The sequence below is a fragment of the Hippoglossus hippoglossus genome, chromosome 22 (assembly GCF_009819705.1).
Source record: "Hippoglossus hippoglossus isolate fHipHip1 chromosome 22, fHipHip1.pri, whole genome shotgun sequence".
NCBI classification, from domain to species: Eukaryota; Metazoa; Chordata; class Actinopteri; order Pleuronectiformes; family Pleuronectidae; genus Hippoglossus; species Hippoglossus hippoglossus.
In genome coordinates this window covers 1,925,329-1,949,336 of record NC_047172.1, presented here as the reverse complement: position 1 = coordinate 1,949,336, position 24,008 = coordinate 1,925,329, and the positions used below count along the sequence as shown (strand labels likewise).

The 24,008-nt window shown below is 46.3% G+C and overlaps 1 protein-coding gene across 1 annotated transcript in view; it reads left to right on the top strand.

Moving 5' to 3' along the window:
- Positions 1 to 588: 588 nt before the first annotated feature.
- The window catches only part of LOC117756757 (protein jagged-2-like), a 45,946-nt gene continuing 22,526 nt past the window's right edge, over positions 589 to 24,008 (top strand). Inside the window, 9 exon segments of the mRNA XM_034577536.1 lie at positions 589 to 953; positions 1,745 to 1,834; positions 1,837 to 1,926; positions 1,928 to 2,032; positions 2,034 to 2,072; positions 16,883 to 16,940; positions 23,140 to 23,382; positions 23,835 to 23,855; positions 23,858 to 23,894. Coding sequence (XP_034433427.1) covers positions 855 to 953; positions 1,745 to 1,834; positions 1,837 to 1,926; positions 1,928 to 2,032; positions 2,034 to 2,072; positions 16,883 to 16,940; positions 23,140 to 23,382; positions 23,835 to 23,855; positions 23,858 to 23,894 — 782 coding nt within the window. The 5' untranslated portion in view covers positions 589 to 854.

Here is a 24,008-nt window from a genome sequence, read left to right as displayed (position 1 = left end):
AAGATGAGATTTAGATGTAGATTCATTGATTGAATCACATTCTGAATTCATTATACCATGAAGATTAAACCTCAGGATTACAGTGATGGGGGGGGGTCTGATCCCATCACTGTGGCTGCATGTGGTCCAGTAGAGGGCGCTGACAGCCATGTTTCCTGTGCCTGCAGGTCAGTGAGGAGCAGTGCACAGACCAACACTAAACACATGTAGCCTGTTACACTCTGCATCTTCTCTCTGTTTATTCATTGGTCTCATATTCAACCTGGACATTTTCTATTATTTATATCAATATCAATCATTTCATTTTTACCTAAAACCAACAAAACGTGTATAAATGTATTATTGAGACACGTTTCCAGTGAAACATCATTAACTACATGAGGCAAAGTATAAATATTAGTACAAAGCTCCTGTTTGATAAACTTTAAATAATAATCCCACCAGCTAAGTTCCTCTGGCCCGCCCCCCTTCCTTTGATTGGCTCCGGGCTGTGAAACGCTCCACCCGGCAGGCCCCTGATTGGCCACAGGGAGCCGTCCGTTCAGCGGGCAGCACCCAGCTCCGGCTGTGGGCAGCAGTAGACGCACCGCGGCTCCAATTCTCTTTTAGTGCGTCGAGCGGCCAAGTGGAGCTGACGCGTCTGGTCGTTGGAGCGTCCGCGGACCTCGAACAGTAGCAGCGGTGCGCTTTTCCTCCTCCAGAGCCGCAGGCTATCCCGGGGAGCAGGGCCGCGCTGTGCACGCCTCGGACACCGGGGCGCGGAGGATACTGCTTCTCCCTCCTCTTCTTCATCTTCCTCTTCTTCTTCATGAGCATTTTGACTGATTGAGACAGACATTTTCTGCATTTCCCTCATGGTCCCCAACACCGAGCAGTCCGGAGACATGTGGAATAATCTGGGAAAGTGCAGCGCGTCTCTCTAGTGTGTACTCTCACTGACGCTGTGGGCTGAGGTGAGAGTTTATTGAGTGGGTTTGATGCTGCTCTCACTGGAAGTTGTGTGCGTGTGTGTGTTGTTTTTTTTTGACTGAGGGTTAAATTCCGCTTTATTGAATCGTATGCTCTGTGGTTAGAATCAATGTGATCTCGGATTTACCACATTTACGCGCGTCCTTTGGGAAATAAAACCAATTTACAGTCCAATAAAAAAGCTCTTCTGTGAAGTGAGCAGGACGTTTGAGTGAAGACCATAATCAATTGGAGTTTTTGTGATTATGGAAATAACGGGTATGATTTGGTGCAAATTCTGTTGTTTCATCACCAAAGACTCTCGTCCAAAGTTCGGCCGTAAATGACTGTTTTTGCGATGATTACGCAAAAAGAACTGTGTGAAATAGTTTCACGTTGCTTCACCTGCTGAGGAAACAAGTCACAGCATGTAAAGATGATAATTATTTGAATCAGATTTTTAACTCTAAAGCTCGTTTTATATGTGAGGTGTTTTCCTGCAGCTTGATTTGCAGACTGAGCTGAATTAGAGTAACTGTGGTGTTATCCAGCTCTGGAAGCTCCGCTGTGCCAACATGTACCACAGCGGTGGAGCTGCAGAGACTCTTCACTGTCTCTGCCCTTAAACCTGCTCGGGTTCCGCTGGTTTCAGGACTAAATGCCTCATTTTACAGCAGTTTTCATGCATGAAGATCTGTTTTTTTCCTGATGACCGTATGTCAACTCGACCCTTGGAGCGTGTACATGTCTCAGTGTGAGTCCTCTCAGCCCGTCCTCACTCTCATGTCCTCCCCAGGTGTCTCAGTCCACCGGTTACTTCGAGCTGCAGTTGATCTCGGTGGATAACCCCAGAGGTCAGCTCCTGAACGGCGACTGCTGCGACGCGGGAAGAAGAGCGCGGCCGAGGGCCACTGCGGCGAGGACGAGTGCGACACCTACGTCCGAGTGTGTTTAAAGGAATATCAGAGTGAGGTCATGGACCAACGGGCCGTGCACCTACGGCTCGGAAACTACTAAGGTTATCGGTGGGAATACTTTTCAGTTCAAGGGCGGCCAGAAGGGCGCACAGAGCCGGAGCAACGACAGCGGGGAAGGTCGCCATTCCCTTCCAGTTCGCGTGGCCGGTAAGTGGATCGTTGTGTCCCTTTGCAATGTGAGAAATTATCTGGTTTATTGATTTTAAAAAGTTGGATTTTTACGCAATTTATGCGTAAAAGTATCCAAACATTCACCTGGATGCAGCAGAACTCAGGATCCCGTGCCATTTATGCAAATGTGAGGATGCTGGGAGTTTATCATTCCATCACATGATATGACATGATGTCATGTTACTTGCTCTTACATCTGCCGTACAAAACTGTGATTTGGCACAACTTGGCGCATGGATCTTTCTGTCTCCAACAAGCCTGTCGTTGTCCTTTTCTCGGAGTCTCTCTGAGGCTCTCACTGTTTTCCTCCGCGTTTCGTCCACTCACCCAACCGTTTGACGTCTCTACATCCTCGAACATTCTCCCGCATTTCCTCTCCTCGCCATAGCCCCGAAGGCGCGATGACGCATTGGCCTTTTCGCACGTCGGTGGAGCGGTTGTGGCTGGGTGTGATGAGTTACTGATAGAGCTGCAGTTTGCAGACTGTGCAGAGAGAGAGAGGAGGGGCGCGGGGTCCAGTGTTGGAAGGAGGGGGGGGGGGGGGGGGGGGGTCAAGATTTCCAAGCAAGTGTTGATGAAGAGGAGGCAGGTAACTATTACCTGATCTGAGCCAATCACAAGCTGCTGCAGCCAGCGTGGGAATACAGGAGCAGCGCTTATGAACACTGCTGTTACACCCAGAGATCTGTATCCTAATGGGCAGAGTGACGTCCTGTAGAGGGAACGTCACAGGTTTGATTCCACATCAGCTGAGTGACCTGTCAAAATAAGAGTCTTTGCCATTGGAAAGAATCCAGAGTCCTTTACCACATAGAGAAAAGTGATTTATGACTCATTAGATAAACAATCATTTACTTAAGTCAGTTATGCTGGAAGAATTTACACTGTACCAAGTTATCTTTGTTGTAAAAGTCACAGTTTCTTTACAAAAGCAAGAGTTTAATGCTTTCAGACTAAATCCAATTCATATGTGCATTGCAGCAACTTGCCTCAGGTTTTTATTTTCAGATGCTGACGGTTTATTTTTCTTAAGAAATCTTGAGTAACTCGATCTGTAGCGGAGACGGTTGAAATGATACTTGCAGATTCTTTCTTTTCAGAAAATAAGACTCAAGACATGTTTTTCTCTGCTTCATGACTCATTGAATATTTTCATTATGATTTTTTCATGGTCATTAAGCTAAACATTAGTTGGCTCCTTAGTTTCTGCACACAAGCAACAGCATGTTCCTGCTTTTAGAGGACAAATCTGAAGATAAGACTGAAACATGATGCTTCAAGTCGGATGAAATGATAGAAAATCATTCAGCCATTCAACTATTAAAACTCATTCCGATCATATTTGCCTCGAGCGGGCAGAAACGCTGTTGGTGTGTTCATGTCAGAACGTACATATCGGACATATCGGCTGCTTTGTGAGCGCGCCTAGCTACGTGACCTCCCCATTCATCACTCCCCATGGTCAGCTGTCAGCAGAGGGGAAGATGGAAGTAGTAAGTTGGGGCCCTGCGGGCGGATACGATTACCACTAAGTTGTGTGTGTGACACAGGCGGTGGGTATCAGTGTCACCAACTACTCAAACAAGTGAAGAACCCCGGTCAATCTGGGCCGGGGGATGCCTTTACCTCGCCGCCTCTCAGGTTCACGCTCTGTCCGTTATTGGGTCATTGTCTCACTCGGCGTGTGTGGGGTCAGTATTTTCCACTATCTGCCCAGGAGGGGGGTGGAGGAGGGTGTGTGTGTGTGTGTGTGTGTGGTGTGTGTGTGTGTGTGTGTGTGTGTGTGTGTGTGTGTGTGTGTGTTGTGTGTGTGTGTGTGTGTGTTGTGTGTGACAGACATCTATGAAGGAGAGTATCAGTGCTCGACTTCTTCTGAGGCTGTCAAAGTGGAAGCAGTTGAAGGTTTTTTGAAAATGTCACTATTGTCAGCTTTCTGGCTTAACGATGAAGGTCAAAGGAATTTAATTCATAAAGTACCTTTCATACCTCAAGTTTATTTAATTAAATCAACTCATCATACTATGATTTTTCTATGTTACAACATCCATTGCATATCGTCCCATCCAGAGTAGGACCAGTCCTCTGTCCGCCTTAACAAAACAACCCCGTAGGTCAGAGAAAGCATCTTCTTAGGATCCATAGCTACGTCAAGATGTTAGGTGGCATCGAGTGGATGGTACGATATGTTAACGTGTCAGCGCCCTCTAGTGGCCACGGTAATCATGATGAAGAGAGGTGATGTCATAGAGCCACTAAGTCTGTGTAGGACGGATGTGACGACAAAACATTGGATGCTGCTGTTCATTTCTCGTTTACGGATCAAATGTTGTTCCTTTTAATCACGACCACGACGTTTTTATTACCCTAGCAACGCTTTTTATATACTGTAACCATGACGATAAAGATCCTCCAAACCATAACAAAGAACTTATTTTAACCCAAACAACGACCTTTCCCCCTTTTTCTGTAACTTAACTCTCTCTAAAATGTCCATCGTCGTAACATTAAAGGGAAAGTGACACATTTTTAAAGATTATCAGTGTATCTGTGGCATATCTTCTGCTCCCAGTAGGGGGCACTAAAGCCCCAAATTTCTGACCTAACCTCAATTTATCAGCTGATTGTTTCGGCACAATTTACAATCATAAAGAAAGCAAATGTGATGACAGAATATCCTTGGTTTGAAAGCTCTACTCGTCTTTAGAGTCGGAGACAAGTTGGAGGACTTTCCTTTTAGCGCTAAGTTTTGTGTTTTTCTTTCGCACGTTAGTTGCTTGTAATCCGGCGGAAATGACTCCATCAAAGCCAGTGTGCTGTTTCATCAGTCAGTGAGTGTTCTACTCTTTTTCCTCCCGTTTATACAGCGATGAAAACTGCTGCTAAAATAACAGAAGAACAGTCTCAAGTCAAGGTCGACTTACTCGCTTTAAACTGCAACTCATGGCTTTCCTCTGCGAATAGGATTTCCTTATTGTCATCATCATCATGTCGAACAGATTTACTCCTTTAAACCCAGTTTTGTCTGATTATTGATCGATGAATTGATAAATCCTGGTTTGAGACAGATGATGACAGACGTCTCAGTCGCTTCCTGACTCAGACGCCTCAATCCGCCGCCCTCCTCCCGCCGCACATTGTAGTTCGCAGTCTGTCGGCCGAGCGGCGGCACTAACAGAATGTGTTTTGTACGTGGCCTGTAGCCTCTGGTGCTGCTATAGTGGACGGCTTCAGTATCTGGCCCCAGTATCTGGGCCACTGGTCCTGACATGAATTAACGGCTGAAAAAAATAAAAATAAAAGAAGAAGGTCATTGTTCTGCCTTCTCTTTTACTGATCATTTCCCCTCCGGCTGTTTGGGTCTTCACTGACATCTTTTCATGAAAGGGAATAAGGGGGGGAGGGGGGGGAGGGAGGGATTGACCGATGGAGCGAGGGATGGACAAGACAGGAAAGAGGGAGGAAGCCGCCCCCCCTTAAACAAAACTCAGCTTCCTTGTGAGTTTTCAGTCACGAGGAAAGTGTATTTTTAGGACACAGACACTTAAGATGCTTCTTTTTTTTAACACAAAACAAGCATTTACTTCTTCTCTTCCTCCTCCTCCTCCTCCTCCTCCTCCTCCTCAGCCAAACTCTCTGCTGTGTCTTCATCCCTCTCTCCTTCTCCTCCTCTCCTTATGGGGTATTTTTAGAGCTGCTGTCCTCCCCTCACCCCTCTGTGAGTAAATCAAGGATCAGGGGTCCTTCAGTTTCATAGCTTGTTTTTTTTTTTTTTTTTGGGTCGGCCCCCGCTCTCATCCAGATTTCCCTCGTCGGCCTGGCAGAGCTGAGAGGGACAGAGGTGGAACAGCTGTTGTTCAGAGACCTTCGCGGCCTCCTGCTCTGAGAATAAATGTTTTAGTCAAATAGCATTAGGAAGAGTGGGTAAGATCAGTTCACTCGGAGGAGTATCGGAGAGCAATCGCAAAGTGCAACTTGGTCTTCGTGTTCGGTTTGTTTCCTCCTCTGCAGGTCGTTCCGCTCATTTGCCGAGTGCGTCTCTGGCGCGTTCATCCGCCTGCTGTTCATCAGGAGCTCCTCTCGGTTCGGTGACGCTTTCATGGTTGATTAGTTTGAGGAAGAGGAGAAAGAGGCGTGACGTCCACGTGGATGAAGAAACGAATGGACAGATCAGAAAGATTAAACCTCCTTGGTGAAGAGTAAACAGAGAAAACAATGTGACAATTTGACTCAATGCTGTATGTATGTATCGAAGTAAAAGGTGAAAATTACAGATACATATAAATGTGCTTTGTTCTATCACATCACTGCCTCTCGTTAAATAGCTGAATGGAAATATCAGTCGGGTATGATTGGTTATTTATCAGTGTTGCATAACTTTCTCTGAAAGAAGAACTGTTTAGAACAGACAGTTGATACCAGAGCAACAAGACCCGACTTCATTTCACTTCTTTTCTCCTCATCGGACATTTCTTAACCCTGGAATATCAAACCTTGTCAGAGGAATAATCTGAAACATGTTCTTCTTTGGAAAATAACACATTCAGACGTGAAATATGCAGCTCGCTCCCCCTCAGCTTCTCCTCTCTCTGTAATAAACCTGAAAGCCTGCAGCTCCACCGCAGCAGGGCTCTGTTACATGATGTTGTGCCGAGGCAGTCGAGAGCTCTCCGCTCAGTTAACTGTGGTCAGGATGGGTCCGCTCGTCTTTCCCACGCTGCCACTGCTTCCATGTCAGCTGACCCGGTTCCAGTCGGAGGCGTGTAAATGTGTGATTAGCTGCTCCGTCCGACCGGCTGATCGATTGTCGATGCTGCTGGTTTTATGTAAACAGCTTCACACATGTAGTTGCATAAAAGTGACTCACATCCCGTGTCGGGTCCTCTTGAAGGTAAATCAAGTGTTTACCTCGTGGTGTGTGGTTTATGTTGAGGTAAAGCTTCAGGGAACGAATGGAAAACACACACAATAAACACGTGTGTGCAGTGTGGAAGAAAATTCTGCATGTAGGCTGTATGTTCATAATCTGTATGCAAAAGTAAATTCAGCTTCATCCCAGCATTTAAAAGAGACATATTCTAGTTGCAGCTTCTCTGTTGTGAATATTTGCTGTTTCTTTTAGTCTCATGTGAGATTCAAATGAATATGAACCATAGAAAGTGTGGACTATTGTTTTAAAATTGCATTTTAACAATCCGGAAAATTCATGGACTGTGAAATCCATTGTCAGTTGCAGCCCTGTCATCATCTTGCTTTGCTGTAAACGCCTGTTCACAGCTGGTGGAACATATCATGCTTTAAACACAGGGTGGTGGTTCGATTCCGAAGCACCCACGAGCAAAACACTGAAGCCTAACTTGCTGATGAAGGAGTGAGAGAATGAAAGTGATGCCAGTCAATGCAGTGGGTGCATTCTTCAGAGGTCTACCCCTCCAAACCGAAATTAGACCCACTGGTCAAGGGAGGATTTCCAATTTGCGTCACCAGCCCGTCCCGCTCTTACTGTGCATCGTTAGCGTCGTCTCGGGCAGGCCATGAATCCTGGGTAGCTCAGGAATGGAAGGACACACTTTAAGTGGCCTTCGAAAAATGGGACAGCCCCTAAATTCAGATACAGCTTCTGTCCTGCTTGGGTGGAAACATGTTATGTGGGAGAGACGTGAGTCCGTTTAGTGTTCATCACGTATGTCCGACAGCTGCAGTCGTGTGTTTGGCGAGTCAGTGAAATGCGTTACGAGCAGTGAGAGGAGCAGCGGTGATTCAAGCTTGTTGTTACACACTCAGGGAGTCGCTCGCAGCTCTAATGGAGCTCGGCTGGACCTCGAGAGGCAGAGAGAGAGAAAGAAGAGGGGGAGGCCTGCGATCGGGAATAGAAAAGAGTTGGATGTTGTCGATGACCAAACCCTTCATTGTTCCTCTGTGTTTGTTTATCTCCTAATATCTCATCTATCTGGTGTTTATCTTCTCCAATCTTCCTCTCTGAGAACCGACCAGGCTGAAAAACCCTGTAGCTACATATTTGGTGCGTTAGGAATCCTCTGGCTCCTGTGGTCCGGCCTTGTTAGCTTGTTTTGCTAGCTTTGAGGGTGTGATCACACCTACAGTTTGCTTTCTTTGGTCCGAAACAGTGAGGAAAGATCGTAGCGTTGTATTTTTGAATTCGGCTCGTTCGGGCTCCCACTGTGTCGCAGCTTATGATCCGAAGTTTCAGCACACGGAGTTTTTCTTTCCCCATCATACATTTTAAGAAAACTTAACACTCAACCTGTCGGAGGTTTGTTTTTATCGGCTTAAAGGGGATTTCTTTGCAGTGCACAGAATTCCTGGGAGTTTTTCTTCTCTTTCCCGAAACGACTGTCGTTCTCATTGAGGACAAATAAACCGAACTAAAGGAGTAAAAGCCCCAGAGTTCAAGTGAACCGCTGCAAACACGCTCGGCATGAACGAACACACCCTGACTCATCATTCAGCTCGGATCGGGTGGAGATCCTCCCTGACAAGCATCACTACAAAGTTCTCCTTTGTCTGCATGTTGCTGCAGTCGTGGAGCGGCCTGATGTAACCGTCCTCTCCAGAGGGGTGAAGGTTCGGCAGCGTTTCTCAACACATCTGGGGCCTGAACCCTGAACCCAGAACCTTCCACTTCACGTAGAAACCCATGAAACAAACCTCCGAATCCAAACTAGAGCAGAAACCTCCACCGAGTCAGGTCCACTCAACCTCAGTGTACCCCTCATTTAAAGTGTCGTCTGGTTAAAACTCGTCCAAGTGTTTCACTGCTCTCTTGTTATTGTCCTCATCTATTACTTTGAGAACTCTATCGTCATTATCTCAACTCAAGGTCCACGTACATGCTGGTTCTGGAGCTTTCAGCAGTTTTCAGTCTTCAGCTGAAGTCGTAATGGGATGTAGATGTTTTCCAGATATTCTGAATTTCTGTCTTGACTTAACCACAAGCACGTAAGGGAACCCCGAGTTGGTGTAAATAGAAAATCTACTTGTTGCACATTTAACTGAACGACATAAAGGAACAACATTTTTATTCTAGTACGACCATCGTAGGTCTTTTTCTCCAACCTACGTGTTCTCGACTTCATCTTTTCTGTTCTGGATCAAAAGAGCTCTGTCACCACTCGAAACGACTCCATGACTTCATGTTAGAACAATAACTGGAGCTCGTGTTGCACATAACCAGTTGTTTTTTGTTTGTTGTCGGACGCAGGCCCGTTCAGTTGTCGCGTCTGTGCTCAGGTGGGTCAGTGATGTCGCTGGTCTCTTTTTTTTTTCCCCATGGCGTGAATATCACTTTCCCAGCAGCCCTGTGGAAACGAGGGCTGCCTTAATCCCTTTGTCACTGCACCTTTCAACGGGAACAATGACTCTGTGCGGTCTGCTTTTGTGACCGAGATATTGAGTTTTGAAGACAAGTGGAGGGAGGAGAAAACCTGAAGAGCCTGAAGAGGGTGAGAGACGGAAACAGAGGAAGAACAGAGATGGAGGAGGGGGGGGGGCGGCAGCTTTGGGCAAAATGTCAGGAGTGGATTTGAGAGTGTTTACATAAGGCCGCTCTGGAGGGCAACATGCTGGATTTGGTTTTCAGATGTCCACACAGCTCTGGGCTTATGGCTGCATCCAGAGGAGGAGAACAGAACGACTTCAGGAGAGTTTTGTTTTCCTCGTCCTCTTGCGTCTGCTGCGAGTCTCCAGACAACAAGATGTTTGGAGGTGGAAACGTTTCCGTTGTCCCGGGATCCCGTCCACGATCCGGTGGTCGGAACCCTCAAAACCTTCATCTCTCTAGGCAACAACAACCTTCACATCACGCTCGGGTTGGACTGTTTACTCAAATGATAAAACTTTATGGGATCGTAAACCAAAAATGTTGGAGCAGTCCCAGTGGGTCAATAACAAACTGTCATGAGCTCTGTTCAGGAGATGAGGGGGTTTTCGCTTCTGTTTGTTGGTTTGTTGGTTTGTCAGCAGGATTGAGCAAAAACCTACTGAACAGATTTCCACACAACTTGGTGGGCGGATGGAACATGAGCCAAGAAACAACTAATCAAATTGTTGCACAGATCCGGACAAACATTGCAAGATTTTAATTTGGTGCAGCTTGATTGGATGGGACTGTTGGGTCTTGGCGGAGGAAACGACATCGGAGTTTTCCTCATCGATTCATTGAGTTCCCAGAGGACTAAAGTATTGTCCTTTTAATAACTTGTTTTATTTTAATGAGATTAAGATACAAGACGCTGGAAACATAACAACACTCAGTTGCAGTTTGAATTAATCAATCATATTATAGTTGATTCATTCGATTACGTTTCTCAGGTTTAAATCTTCAGTTCTTCAGACAGCTTGTGGGACATTTGGACTCAGTCTGATTTCTATCTTTCACATTTTCCAAAGTTTCGTCGTGCTGCTGCTTGTGACTCACGAGCCACCGCGCCCCCTGCTGGAGGGTTGAAGATCCTCTCTGTGAAGAGTTGATCCTCAGTCTCGAAATCAGCCTCCAACTGGTTGTGGAGCAGATTCTCTCAGTCACTGTGGACTTCTAGGGTCATGACGAGACTGAAACTCTCTCTCTCTCTCTCTCTCTCTCTCTCTGTGTCTCTCTCTCTCTCTCTCTCTCTCTCTCTGTGTCTCTCTCTCTGTGTCTCTCTCTCTCTCTCTCTCTCTCTCTCTGTGTCTCTCTCTCTGTGTCTCTCTCTCTCTCTCTCTCTCTCTCTCTCTCTCTGTGTCTCTCTCTCTGTGTCTCTCTCTCTCTCTCTCTCTCTCTCTCTCTCTCTCTCTCTCTCTCTCTCTCTCGCTCTCGCTCTCTCTGTGTCTGTCTCTCTCTCTCTCCCTCTCTCTCTCTCTCTCTCTCTCTCTCTCTCTCTCTCTCTGTGTCTCTCTCTCTCTCTCTCTCTCTCTGTGTCTCTCTCTCTCTCTCTCTCTCTCTCTCTCTCTCTCTGTGTCTCTCTCTCTCTCTCTCTCTCTCTCTCTGTGTCTCTCTCTCTCCAAGTGTCTCTCTCTCTCTCTCTCCATGTCTCTCTCTCTCTCTCCGTGTGTCTCTCTCTCTCTCTGTGTGTCTCTCTCTCTCTCTCCCTCTCTCTCTCTCTCTCTCTCTCTCTCTCTCTCTGTGTCTCTCTCTCTCTCTCTCTCTCTCTGTGTCTCTCTCTCTCTCTCTCCCTCTCTCTCCCTCTCTCTCGCTCTCTCTGTGTCTGTCTCTCTCTCTCCCTCTCTCTCTCTCTCTCTCTCTCTCTCTCTCTCTCTCTCTCTCTCTCTCTCTCTCTCTCTCTCTCTCTGTCTCTGTGTCTCTCTCTCTCTCTCTCTCTCTCTCTCTCTCTCTCTCTCTCTCTCTGTCTCTGTGTCTCTCTGTCTCTGTGTCTCTCTCTCTCTCTCTCTCTCTCTCTCTCTCTCTCTCTCTCTCTCTCTCTCTCTCTCTCTGTCTCTCTCTCTCTGTCTCTGTGTCTCTCTCTCTCTCTCTCTCTCTCTCCCTCTCTCTCTCTCTCTCCTCTCTCTCTCTCTCTCTCTCTGTCTCTCTCTCTCATCTCTCTCTCTCTCTCTCTCTGTGTCTCTCTCTCTCTCTCTCTCTCTCTCTCTCTCTGTCTCTGTGTCTCTCTGTGTCTCTCTCTCTCTCTTCTCTCTCTCTCTCTCTCTCTCTCTCTCTCCTCTCTCTCTCTCTCTCTGTCTCTGTGTCTCTCTCTCTCTCTCCATCTCTCTCTCCCTCTCTCTCTCTCTCTCTCTCTCTCTCTCTCTCTCTCTCTCTGTCTCTCTCTCTCTCTCTCTCTCTCTCTCTGTCTCTCTCTCTCTCATCTTCTCTCTCTCCTCTCTCTCTCTCTCTCTCTCTGTCTCTCTCTCTCTCTCTCTCTCTCCTCTCTCTCTCTCTCTCTCTCTCTCTGTCTCTCTCTCTCTCTCTCTGTCTCTGTGTCTCTCTCTCTCTCTCTCTCTCTCTCTCCTCTCTCTCTCATCCCTCTCTCTGTCTCTCTCTCTCTCTCTCTCTCTCTCTCTCTCTGTCTCTCTCTCTCTCTCTCTCTCTCTCTCTCTCTCTCTCTCTCTCACACTGTTTACAGCCTCTTATCAAATCAGTAGCTTCTGGGTTTTCCTCCATATTGTTTGACCTTTCCTTGTCTATATATCCTCATATTGTTCATATCCATGAACAATATATCATTATTACTAATTGATGATATCGTTAGTTCGGCCACAGAGTCGCGCTCGTCTCACCTGACGGCTCCAGCAGCTGATCTCAGGACTCAGCTGACTCTCTTCATCTCATTCGTTGGCAGCGCTCAGACAAGGCGCCGTATTTGAACTGCTTCCTCTGCCCACCCGTGTAACCCACCTCCACCCCACCTCCACCCCAGCTCCCCCCCCGGCTCCACCCCAGCTCCACCCCAGCTCCCCCTGTCTTCATTCTGTGTTTGAATTATTCAGTGTCATTTCTGTCATTGATGCCGGTTCTGTTCTGTTCCCCTTGGGGGTCTTGCTGCTGCTCTCCCTGTCTTAGACTCTCCACGATGGCAAATCTAACTTATGCAGACGATGATTGAGTTTGAGACACATTCATACATGTACAGTAGACTGCCTGTGCGGTGGATTGAGTTTAACAGCGACAGAGGATGTTGAGTCACTGCAGACGATTTGACGAGCAGTTCATAAAAATCTGACCCCGATGCAGCGCTCAGATTTTACCACTGATCATCGCTGTGACTCACCGAGCTCATCAGGACTCGTCTGATGTCTTTGACACGTTCATTTGACGAAGAGCCAGCAGGAATCATGAAGACGAGTCCATTGTGCAACAGAAATCACCACAGAAACAGTATTCAGGGGCCTAACCGTTGGATTTGAGGTGGAATCTCCGTCTTGTCCCGTCTGTACAGAACACACACGCCTCTGATCTTCTCTGGAAGACAAATTCACAGAAAAACCTCTGCATCGCTGGAGGAGTCGGCGTAACCCAGAGCGGCAGAAATAGATTTTCACGGCGCTTGGTGTGGGAAAAGTGAACTGGGTCATATCACCATTCTGCAGCTCAGGATAAAGACCTGATTAGATTAGCTTTGATTAGATTTTGCTGTCTGCACGAGGCCTCCTTAGAGAGAAGAAGAGGTGGTGGAGGAGGAGGAGGAGGGCTTGTTCCGTTAATAACGTGCTAAATTAACCATCCCGGCTCCCCGACGCCGCGGGCGACATGTTTTATTCATGTCAATACACTAACAGGTGTGACGTGACAGGTGTTGCTGCTGCGGGTTTTTCTTCTTCGTCTTCATCGCAGCTCCGGAAAAGTTGTTAATTGGGTCTTTCTTCTTTTTTTTTTCTCTCTCTCTCTCATTAACAATTCCCTGCTGCTGTGAATTTTCAATTAGGAAGAGAACATTCATCTTGATTTCACTTCCCCTTCCCATTTAAAAGTCATGAGATTAAAGCGTTGGTGTGTCAGGTATTTTTGTATTTTATCTATTTATCTTTTCGTACTGTACACGCTCAGTCAGCGGTGGTTTAAACAATGGAACTTCTTCTTGTTGATTCTTGTTTCTTCAGTTTCAAGCTAAATGAAAACAAATCAAGTTTGGTTTCCTGCTGTAACAAGATGACAAAAATGGTTCCAGCTTCTTCAATCAGTGTTTTCTGGTTTTCTTACTGTGTTGAGTTGAATTCTCGTTAAGAGCTGAGAACTTGTGATAAGCTATTAATTGATTGGAGATAGTTATCATCTGATTTATCAGTAATTAAAAATCAAAGATGCCTCTAAACAAAGACTTTCAGACATGATAGTATCTGAATAACAGCTCCACTCTGAAACCCATTGTTTCTTGTGAGGAAGGTTTTCGGCTGCACAGACTAAAGTGCGAGCAGGAAAAGCTGATATTGTGTTTGGCAGTTTTTCCTGAAAATTATTAGTACTGTTTGTACTTGATGGTAATTTATATTCATGCCATTGGAACAGTTTGATTTGTATATCATCGTATCCTCTTGACCTCAGTTCTGGTTTTAGTGTCCAGAGCTTCTCCAAATAACAAGACGCCTAAAGTCAAATGTCTTGACTTTAAAGTTGAAGTGACTTTCGATTATCGTCCGAATGTCGTAGCAGCAGCAGAATGAATCTGATAATCCTGGATGAAAAAGTGAATTCCCAGAGCAGCGTGTTCTCTGCAGAGCTGCGTGTAGCCGGCGGCTGTTCCTGTCGCCGGGAAGCAGTAATTTATTCATTGAACAGGTGAAGGCGGCGAGGAGCTGGTTTCTCCTCCACTAATGAAAACTCAAATCCCTCTGACTCCTGTAAATTGGTTAGGAGGTGTCAAGTGTCTCCCAACACACACACATACGGCCGACTTGTATGGCGGTCGCACTGCAGACAGCAGGGATGTGACACTTTGCTCCCATCCTTCAAGGACACACACACTCAAACACATGTAACACACAGCACACACTCCTGTCAGGCTCCCCCGGGCCTGGCTCCTTCGGAGCCAGTGGCTGTGACATTTAAAATTGATTACAAAGGGGAAGATTGATTATGATCATGTCCATTTCTATTCACTCATCACAGAGTTATGGCTCCTCGCTGGGCTCGTAAATCACAGCTGATGTGGAGGAGCCTCGGTCTGATCCACAGGCCGCTGGAGTCGTTTGTGGATTATCTGTGTGTCATCACGGACGAGCGCAGTTTGAAAAATGTGTCTATATGTGGATAAATATTAAATATGAAAGTGACAAATGTTTGAAACTCACTGAGCAACTCAGTAAACGTTCATTCATTGTTACTTCCCCGATACTAAAAACATGTTTTGGTGACACGTGTAGTTTGTAACTATACACATATTTAAACGCTGTAATAAACAGTAAATGTGGGCGTTTCCGGGATCTTTCTACTTCACCTTATGTTCAATTATGAAGAAATATAAATAATTCTGGGACTCTGATATTTCCTAATATCTGTCCTATGTGACAAAGGTCTTAAACGTCATTCATAATGGTCTTAAAAAGATTAAACTAGTTTGCTGAAGCAGAACTGGTCTCACTGACTGGTCCTGTTTTCTGTGGGAAACCAGATTCAAAGAAGCCAGTGCTGCCTGATTTCACTAAACACCTCCAGACCTGCTTGTTGTGAATGAATCAACCTCCTACTTGTAGCAACACGGCCTTTTTCTCTGTCCTGCACATTTTCTGTTTTTGGCACACTGGGAACTACCCCCCCCCCCCCCCCCCCCCTCAGATTTAAAAGCACCATAAAATTAGCTTTAAAGTCCCATAAAGGCACTTCAGCTCTCTACCTTTTGTTTCATGTTCCCGTCGTGTCTCTGCCTCTAATCTCTGCCTGCACCACTATGTCACCTCCCCTGTAATCTTCCCTGCAGCCCTCGTCGGCTCTGAGTCAGACCCAGGTCATGGGAACTCGCAGCTGCTCGTCCGGACCCCATGCAGTTGACGGACAGCGAGCGCCATCGTGGTTTGGTTTGCTGATGCGCGTGAAAAGTAAAAAAAAAACAAAAAAAAACAGCCCTGCACCTGAAACAATCCAGAGTTTGAGTCTGTTGTTGTGGGATGTCGGAGCCGTCGCTGGGGAAAGTAGGGCACAGTGTGCAGGGCCTGCTGCGCTTTCTGCACATTCACACAATGCTGAATCATAGCAGGCGAATGCGAAGGAGGTCGACTTCTCTGAGCTTGTGCGTCGTGAATAATGGCGTCAACCAAAGACCGTGCACGAACGTAGTTTAACCTCAGAGACACTGACAGACGCGGCCCCGGGTGGACGGGATCCTGGTGCGGTCATTGTCTCCCTCGTCTCCCTCGTGAGGCAGTGAAATCTCTTCTTCTGTAAACATGTGAGGGGAAGGTCAAGATCTTCATCACTGCATGATCCTGAAGAATGAGCTGCTGTGTTTCACATCAATGGCTTTTGTTTATTCGTCTCGCCCCTGGTGTGTGGAGACCTTAACAAGTGGGGAAGGACGTTCATCTTAAAGGGAGACATGTTATGTTCATATTCAGGTTGATGATCTCAACTTGTGTTGTTACTGTAAAAGGTTTTAATGCTCTAATGTTCAGATAACACATCCATGTCCTCAAACTGCTGCAGCTCCTCTTTTCAGCCTCTGTCTCAAAACACTTATTTGAAGCTCCTGTCTCTTTCAGAATCTGCTCAGTCACAAACAAACAGTTTAAAACAGGCATGCAACTGCTTTTAGAGTTTAATACACGAGCTCATTAAAGTATAATTTCATCGTTGATTAGCTGAGTGATTTAAAAAGAGCCCTCGTTAGATCCCCGAAGAGAAGACCGTTAAATTTGAGCTGGAAATATATACATTACCACAAAACGTGCCCTGGAGCAAACCTCCGCTCCCACTTCCCGGGGCGTCGACCTCCCCGAGGAGCCGAGGAGACGTTCGTCCTCTGGAATCGAACCAGGGTCCGAAGAAAAGATGACGGAGGGGAATCAGACAAAGAGAAGCTGGGTGTCATCTGAATCTCAGTGAACAGATCATGGTGTGTGGTGACTGTTTCTGATAGAACTGCACCTATTAACTCGCCCGAGGTGGCAGGGAAGCTAATGAGTGAAAGCAGCGTGGGAACGGCTGCTGGTTTTCCCACCATTATTCCCATTCTATGCCAAATAGTGTGCGTGAGTGTGTGTGTCGAAGTGCTCGTGCGCCTGTCCATGAGCGATGGTGACTCATATCTGAGTTTCTGAGTAAATCGTGTCCACGTCTTGAAGTGAGCGTATCTGAGTGTGTGTGTGTGTGTGTTTCTGTATTAGTGTGCACTCTTGATAACCTCTGCCTCTTCCTCTCTCCTTTACAGCGAGCGTACACTGTGATAGTGGAGGCGTGGGACAGGGACAACGGCTCACACAGCAACGGTAAGGACTCGACTCCTCAGACACAGGAGAAAAACGGGGTCCATGGAGAATACAGATCTTCTCTCAGTTTGTTTGTTTTCAAGTCGCAGAACTCTATTCTCTTCTCTTTTCTTCTCCTGACTTTGTTCCATTCTCGTTTTCCCTGTAACATCACAATCTCCTCTTCAATATCAAGTCAGACACAAACTCCACAAAATGTCTGGAAAATTGAGTCTGGGACATTTTCTGGAGCAGGAGATTGTCCACGTTCACACCAACAGGAACATGTGGGGAACATCCAGGCGAGGGGCGGAGCCTGTAGAGCAGCAGGAGGCCGGACATGACGTATAAACTGTGGAAAGATCAGTGTTTGTTGTTTACAGCTCATCCACACCGGCGTCGGCCCTCATCACCAAAAGATCTGGAACCTCCTCGTGTTTCCAAGTGGACGTCTTCGTCTTCTACGTGTACGGCTCCTCTTCTTCATCCTGAGATTGTTTCACGTCCGTCACGTGTTAGAAACCTCGTCAACACGTCCACTCGCTCACTGGGAAGCTTCCACACGTTGTCCTGCTGTTTTCTCAAATGGACTCCAGACGAAAATTTCTGGAACATGTCCCGAGCAACAGACATTTGCACATATCGCCCCTGTCGGAAGATTTCCACTAACTTGACTCTGTGTCTGCTGCAGCTTGTTACTGTGTCTCTGGCTCGTTCACGTCACCAAGGTCCCGTCTGGATGTTTTTGAATCTCAGTCCAGTTCTGCTGGTTCAGTGATGATGAGCTGGTTATCATTGTTAGCATGTTCTAGTATTGTTCTCACACGTTAACAGAACTAGTCAGTGCCGAGTAATTTGGTTTGTGTGTTAAGACTCGTAACCTGAAACCTTGAGGCTCTGCAGATTGACGTTGTTTCTAGAGGACTTACGATAAACTACGGATTTAAAGGAAATAATCGATGTATTTCTTTCCCTTTCACATTCTGTGAGTAGCTGCTCAGTATCGAATGTGGCTCAGAGACAGATCTCTGATGTGTTCAGACGCATCTGATCGGCAGCAACCGTGGAACTGTGTGGCAACATGTTGAACTTTGTGCTCGTCTGATCGGCAACAAGCTGCATCGACTTGAGGTTTGGTGTTTTTTATCTGCAGCTCAATCCTGTTTGCAATCTCTTCATCAAACATCTTTAACTTATTAAGCATATTACTGTAAATTTACTCTTGTGCTTCTTTTGTGTGTTTGGCTTCAACAACCCGGGTGAAGTCAACTTTACATTAAAAACGATTCCAGCTGGTGCCAGATTGTGACGTTATAGATTTTAAATTTAGTAAAATGAGAAAATCTAAAATTGACAGCTCCTCCAGGTACAGTACGGTTTCATCTAGTTTCCAAAAAACCAAGATGGTTCAGGACAGAATGTGAAACTGGAGGTTTGAAAACAAACCAATGGATACAAACCCTCAGGCGGGTAAACAGCCAAAGATAAACGACTATTTAAATCACTATAACAACAGGACTTTCACACTTTTGCTCTCAGACGTACAAACCAAAAGAAAATGATCTGCACTCTCCATCTCGTCGTGATTATTCCCTCGTGCACGACATTATAAAAGAAATAGGAGCCACGGAGAATCGGACCTGTGACTGACAGGAAGCTGGTTTGTCCCCCCCCCCCCGCTCTCTATATTAAACCTGTGAGCCCATTGCCTTGTTGAGCCATTAATTGGGGGCTGCAGCTCTCTGTTTTTGTCCTCCCCCCCCACCCCCCCCTCTCCTCATTAGCTTCCCAGCAGCTGTCTGGCTACTGGTCGTCGCTTCATTATCCTGGAACACGGTGACAGCTCGTACCGCGGCACTTTAGTCTTTACTCGCTAATCCACCAATAGATTTGTTTAATGGTTTCATGGAAAGTTTTATTTGATTTAGTTTTCTGGAGTTACACTTTGAGAGGATCATAGCAGCCGGTGTATTTTCTTCTAACATCATATAAATGTTTCCCACTTAAAGTCTTCAATCTTCCCGCCATTGTTGACATTTCTTCCTCGTGTCCCGTTGTTATCGGCCTTGAACTATAGTCTACACCGCCCCTGGTGGTTTCTGGTGGTACTGCTCCATTTTGTCCACGTTGCAAGCTTTCAGAAGACACGTACAAATACAAATGGACGCAGAGTTCAGACATGAAGGCTCCTTTCGTGTCTGTATATCATGTTGAGTGAAACCTGGACACGTTTCCTCTGTGTGTGGGTAAATGGTTATTTTTGTGGATTGAGGGTTTTTCCACTTCTTCATGATTCTACTTTCACTTGTCTGTTTCTGCCTCCCTTTGGGATTTCCTGCATTTTTGGGCAACTACTTTTGGTACTTGTCAGAGAGCAGGCACGGACCTGTTGCCTCCAGCTGTGGGTGTTCGTGCAGGTGAAGCGAGCGTGATGCTGTGAGAGAGCGAGTGTGTGTATGTGTGTGTGTGTGTGTGTGTGTGTGTGTGTGTGTGTGTGTGTGTGTGTGTGTGTTTGTGTGTGTGTGTTTGGACCCTGGTTTTCTTCACAGGAATAAGAATCTGTGCTCGTCCCAATCAAGTGTTTTATTGCCTGAGAGCCAAATCCTGAGTCGTGTGATTGTCTGCCAACACAAATCCCGATTACACGGCTCTTTGTTTTCCTACATAATACAGCTGCCCGGTTGCACATTCGATCTAAAGTAGGCCTACAGTAAATTAAGTCATGTCGGACATCTGGGTTCTAAGAGCAGCGAGCATCACACACTCCTTACATGGTTCCTCTGATATTTCTCATTGCAGCCACAAAGCAGAGGCTTTTTACTGTGTGTGTGTGATGATCCTGAACAAGTAAATTAAGACCAAGATTCAGAGAATTAATTGTTAAAAGTCGTTTATGGGGAGAAATGTTTTATTTCTGCACCAACGAACGGTTTTCTGGAGGAACTTCTTGGTGAAATGGCTCGAATGTGGTGGCATGAAGCTGAGTGTGTTGCAAGTGTGAGGCGCGGCAGGTTGGAAGGGCCTCAGGAAAGACCGGCTGTGTGAAGGCTGTTTATACCTCAGGAAACCCCTCGCCTCTCTCCAAACAAAACACAAATGCCAGGAGAACAGAGTGCGGAGCTGTTGTTGACGCCGGGCGCTGGTGGATTGTTGGCTCGTGTGACGCTGGACCTGAAGAATGGTCCTTTTTTATTGTAGTCAACAAACAACAATCCATGTGTCGTGTTAACAAGTAATTATCAAAGCCTGATGCATGTCTTATTCCTCTGAGCCGGTGAGCTACGTGTCACACTGGACGACATGTTCCCTGAACGCACCATGAAACTCAACAACACAACTTCCTGCTGTCCCCACAAACTCCCCAGAGAAACACATGGGGAATAATCTGCCCCTTTATTCTGCTGTTTGAGGAACGTTTGATAAGAACGACTGTTTCCAGCTGTTTTCATGATCATAACTTATATGTTTAAGGATCTTCAGTAGGAACCAGTGGGTTTGGGGATGAGAGCCAATGACACGGTGGTGATGTCAGAACATGTTGAAGAGACACATTTATTGGTCTTGGTTGGGTTTTTTTTATGTGGGATTTACTGACGAAGTATTTCTGCAGAATTGTAAAAGTTAAGTGTCGGTGTGCTCTCGTAATGACACCGTTTGAAAGTGATTAAGTGTTTCTCGTGCCGTCCATATTTTTATGATCATACCTTAAGTGTCTTGTTGCATCACCTGGAGGAAGATGCTTTCCAAAACAAAGGAACACCCTGACAACCAGCTGTCGTGCTGAGGCTGACGCTTGCCACGCCACGTCTCTTCCAGTGTTTCAGCGTCCATGATGTAAATCCACGAGAAATCTGAGCCGAAGAGAAGCAAAGAAACGGGGCAGAGCTTCAGGCTGGGAAGCCGAGTGATCGGCTCTTTTATTACCTCGCACCAAAGAGGTTATATTTACGGCCCTGTCAGTGTGTTGGTTGGTTTGTTTTTCAGCAAGGTTACGTTAAAAACTACTGAACAGATTTCCACGAAACATTCCTGGAAAGATGGGACATGAGCCAAAAAAAAAGACTCATTAACATTTGGCGTGGATCCCGGCAAAGGGGCTGATCCGGGAATTAGTTTTATCACTTTCTTTATCATCGTTATAACGTTTTTCTCCTTGAATTCAAGGATCTCGAGGAAATAAATGAGTTATGTTATGGAGCTGCTGAGTGATGAGTGTGGGGAATTTGGTGCAGCTTGATTGAATCTAAAGGGGATTGTTGGGCCTTGGCAGCGGTATAAGCTATAAGGTCTTCTTCTTTTTTATTAAACAATTAGATTTCTAGAACATGTGTTTTTACACATTAGTCAACACGATACAAATAAGCCTTTATTTAAGCATGTTTGTAGATCTGTGTCCGTGTTATCTCACATATTTCTAGACGACGGAAGACGACGGGGGAGGAAAAGCACGAGTAGAAAATTCTCAACCGCCAGTGTGAACGCAGTCCTGACTTCAGATCAGAGATCACCTCTGTTACAAGTGAGGAGCTGTGAAGAGGTCGGAGGTCAAAGGGCCACAGTCTCCAAACAGAAACGCTCCAGTGACATGCAGCTTGAGATCTGAGAAAACTGATTCTCTGCTCTGATCTGAAGGCCCTGGTGTGTTTTCTCCGAGCCGGCTCCTCGTGGCCGTCTGCTGCTGCTCTCCCTAGTAACAGCGGCCTCTCTTAGCTCCCCCAGCTCAGAGAGAGCTCGTGATTGGTCTATATTTTTATATCTAATTGCTGCAGATGAACAGCGGTGAGTGAGCGCCCGGTGTTTCAGGTGGTGGGAGTGGGACTGGAATCTAGTGGCAGTGTGTTAACTCGCTGTGAGACTCATGAAATCAGGGCAGCACGGAGTCAAACTTCACCACGATGGAATGTGTCTTAATAATCACAGGGAACGGACTGAAGACAATAAACACTTCAGATTCTATTAACAATAAAAACTGTATTCAAATAAACACAAATCTAATCCTTCACACCTGCAAGAAAACTAATTTAAGTTATTGTAATGAGTAGTTTTCATGTCCAACAGAAAAGGAAGTTAAAACAAAAGGAGAAAAGTTGAGTTCTAAAATAAATCACATTGATTAATGTTAATAGTTTTTTGTTCATTTAGTTTTTTTATACATAAACTTGATAAAGGAAACCCACATGCTGTCACTCACTTGAACTCACTGTAAAATAGGTGATGGACAGTTTGAGTCTCACTTAAACTAAATGGAGTGAAAGAGCTTGTCTGGGATGACAGCGGATTTAAACCAGTAACTCTTCTTCAGTCCGGTGAAGATGACGATGACGGTATGGTTACTTCCAGCTCATCGTCAGCTCCTCGTCGGCTCCTCGTCGGCTCGTCGTCGGCTCCTCCTCGGCTCGTCGTCGGCTCCTCCTCGGCTCGTCGTCGGCTCCTCCTCGGCTCCTCCTCGGCTCCTCGTCGGCTCCTCCTCGGCTCCTCCTCGGCTCCTCTTCAGCTCAGGCAGCAGCAGTGAACACAGGCCTCTGAGCTTCTGTTCCTTGAGAACAAGCTAAAGGGTCTTTCCTATGTCGCCCTTCCTCGTCTGTTCCCCGTCTCTTATTATTTCCGGCCTGGCTCCGATGCAGTCGGGGCTGGATATCCTGACAGGGGAGCAGTGGGGGGGGGGGACAGAAAAGCATTTCGCCAAGCAGGAAAACTGAAAAAGCATTTTGGTTATCAAGCCGTCGCAGCCCTCGCTCTGACACTCTCCGTTTGTGCTTCCGTCATTTTCCCGTTCTTTCCCTCTTTTTCCTCCTCCTTTCTTTTGTCTTCCTCGTTCCTGGTGGACCGAGGTTTCTCCTTCTCTCTGATCTGTGGTAACAACAGACGTTCTTCGAAGGCCTCTTAGATTCTCTAATCGCACTGAACACCGGGTTGTCGGGTCAAGTCCCACAACCGGAACCAGCCCTGGAATGTCATTCAGAATTTCTTCTTGTTTTGACGTTGGGATCTAACCGACCCAAATACTTGACCTGTTGAAAGTTGAGTTTTTTTCCCGTAGCTCTGGAAAAGTAGTGGACTAGACTCGGCTCAGGGAATAATTATAAAATAAAAATAGAATTGAATCAGTGAACATCATTTTTAATTCTTATCCGACAACATAATCCACAGTTTTTATCACAAAATCAATCAGTACAGAACGAAACAGTTTTATTTACGTGTGTTTGTTTCCATCGTCCAGATGAGGAGCTGCTGATCGAGCGCAGCATCCACAAAGGAACCATCAACCCCGGAGAGGAGAAGCAGACGGTGGAGTACAATAGCCTCCAATACACCATCCGCGTGCGCTGCGACGAGCACTACTACGGCAGCAAGTGCAACAAAGTGTGTCGACCCCGCGACGACTACTTCGGTCACTACGTGTGCGATCAGCTGGGAAACCGAGGCTGCATGGAGGGCTGGACCGGGCCCGACTGCAAGACAGGTGAGGACGTCCGTCACAGCGTGAACACACGACACACACGAGCAACACAAAGAGGATTCATACGACTCTTTAGGTTTTTATCAATTTCTACAGACCAATAGCTGATGTACATCCATAGATACACTGTAAAAATCCACCACAGTTATAATGTCTCTGATCTCATGGACATGTATTTCTTATTCTGCAGTTTCTCACTGCTCTTTTCAGAAAAAGTTGAGTTTGATGTTAAGAGTCAGTGAGTTTGAAGAATGTTTTGGGACTCTCGTCTCTGCTGGAGACACCTTCAGCTCCCTGACAGAGACTGTAACCGCAGCAAAGATCCTCTGAGTTTCAGAAACCAGCGGAGAAAATGAAACGAGAGTCTGAAATCCAGAGGCCACAGTTTGAAATATTCTACTTTGCACAAGAACTGATCCTAATGTGTCCCTTTCCTCTCTTTTCCTTCCCCACAGCCATCTGCAAACAAGGATGCAGCGTCTGCATGGGACGTGCAGCGTGCCGGCGGACTGCAAGTAAGTCGTGTTCGTCCGTTGGTTTTTACAGTTCAGCTGCAGACTGATGCAAAGCATGATCTTGTTTGGACGGAGCCTAATGAGGAAAACAGTGGTGACACGACAGAGTGATGA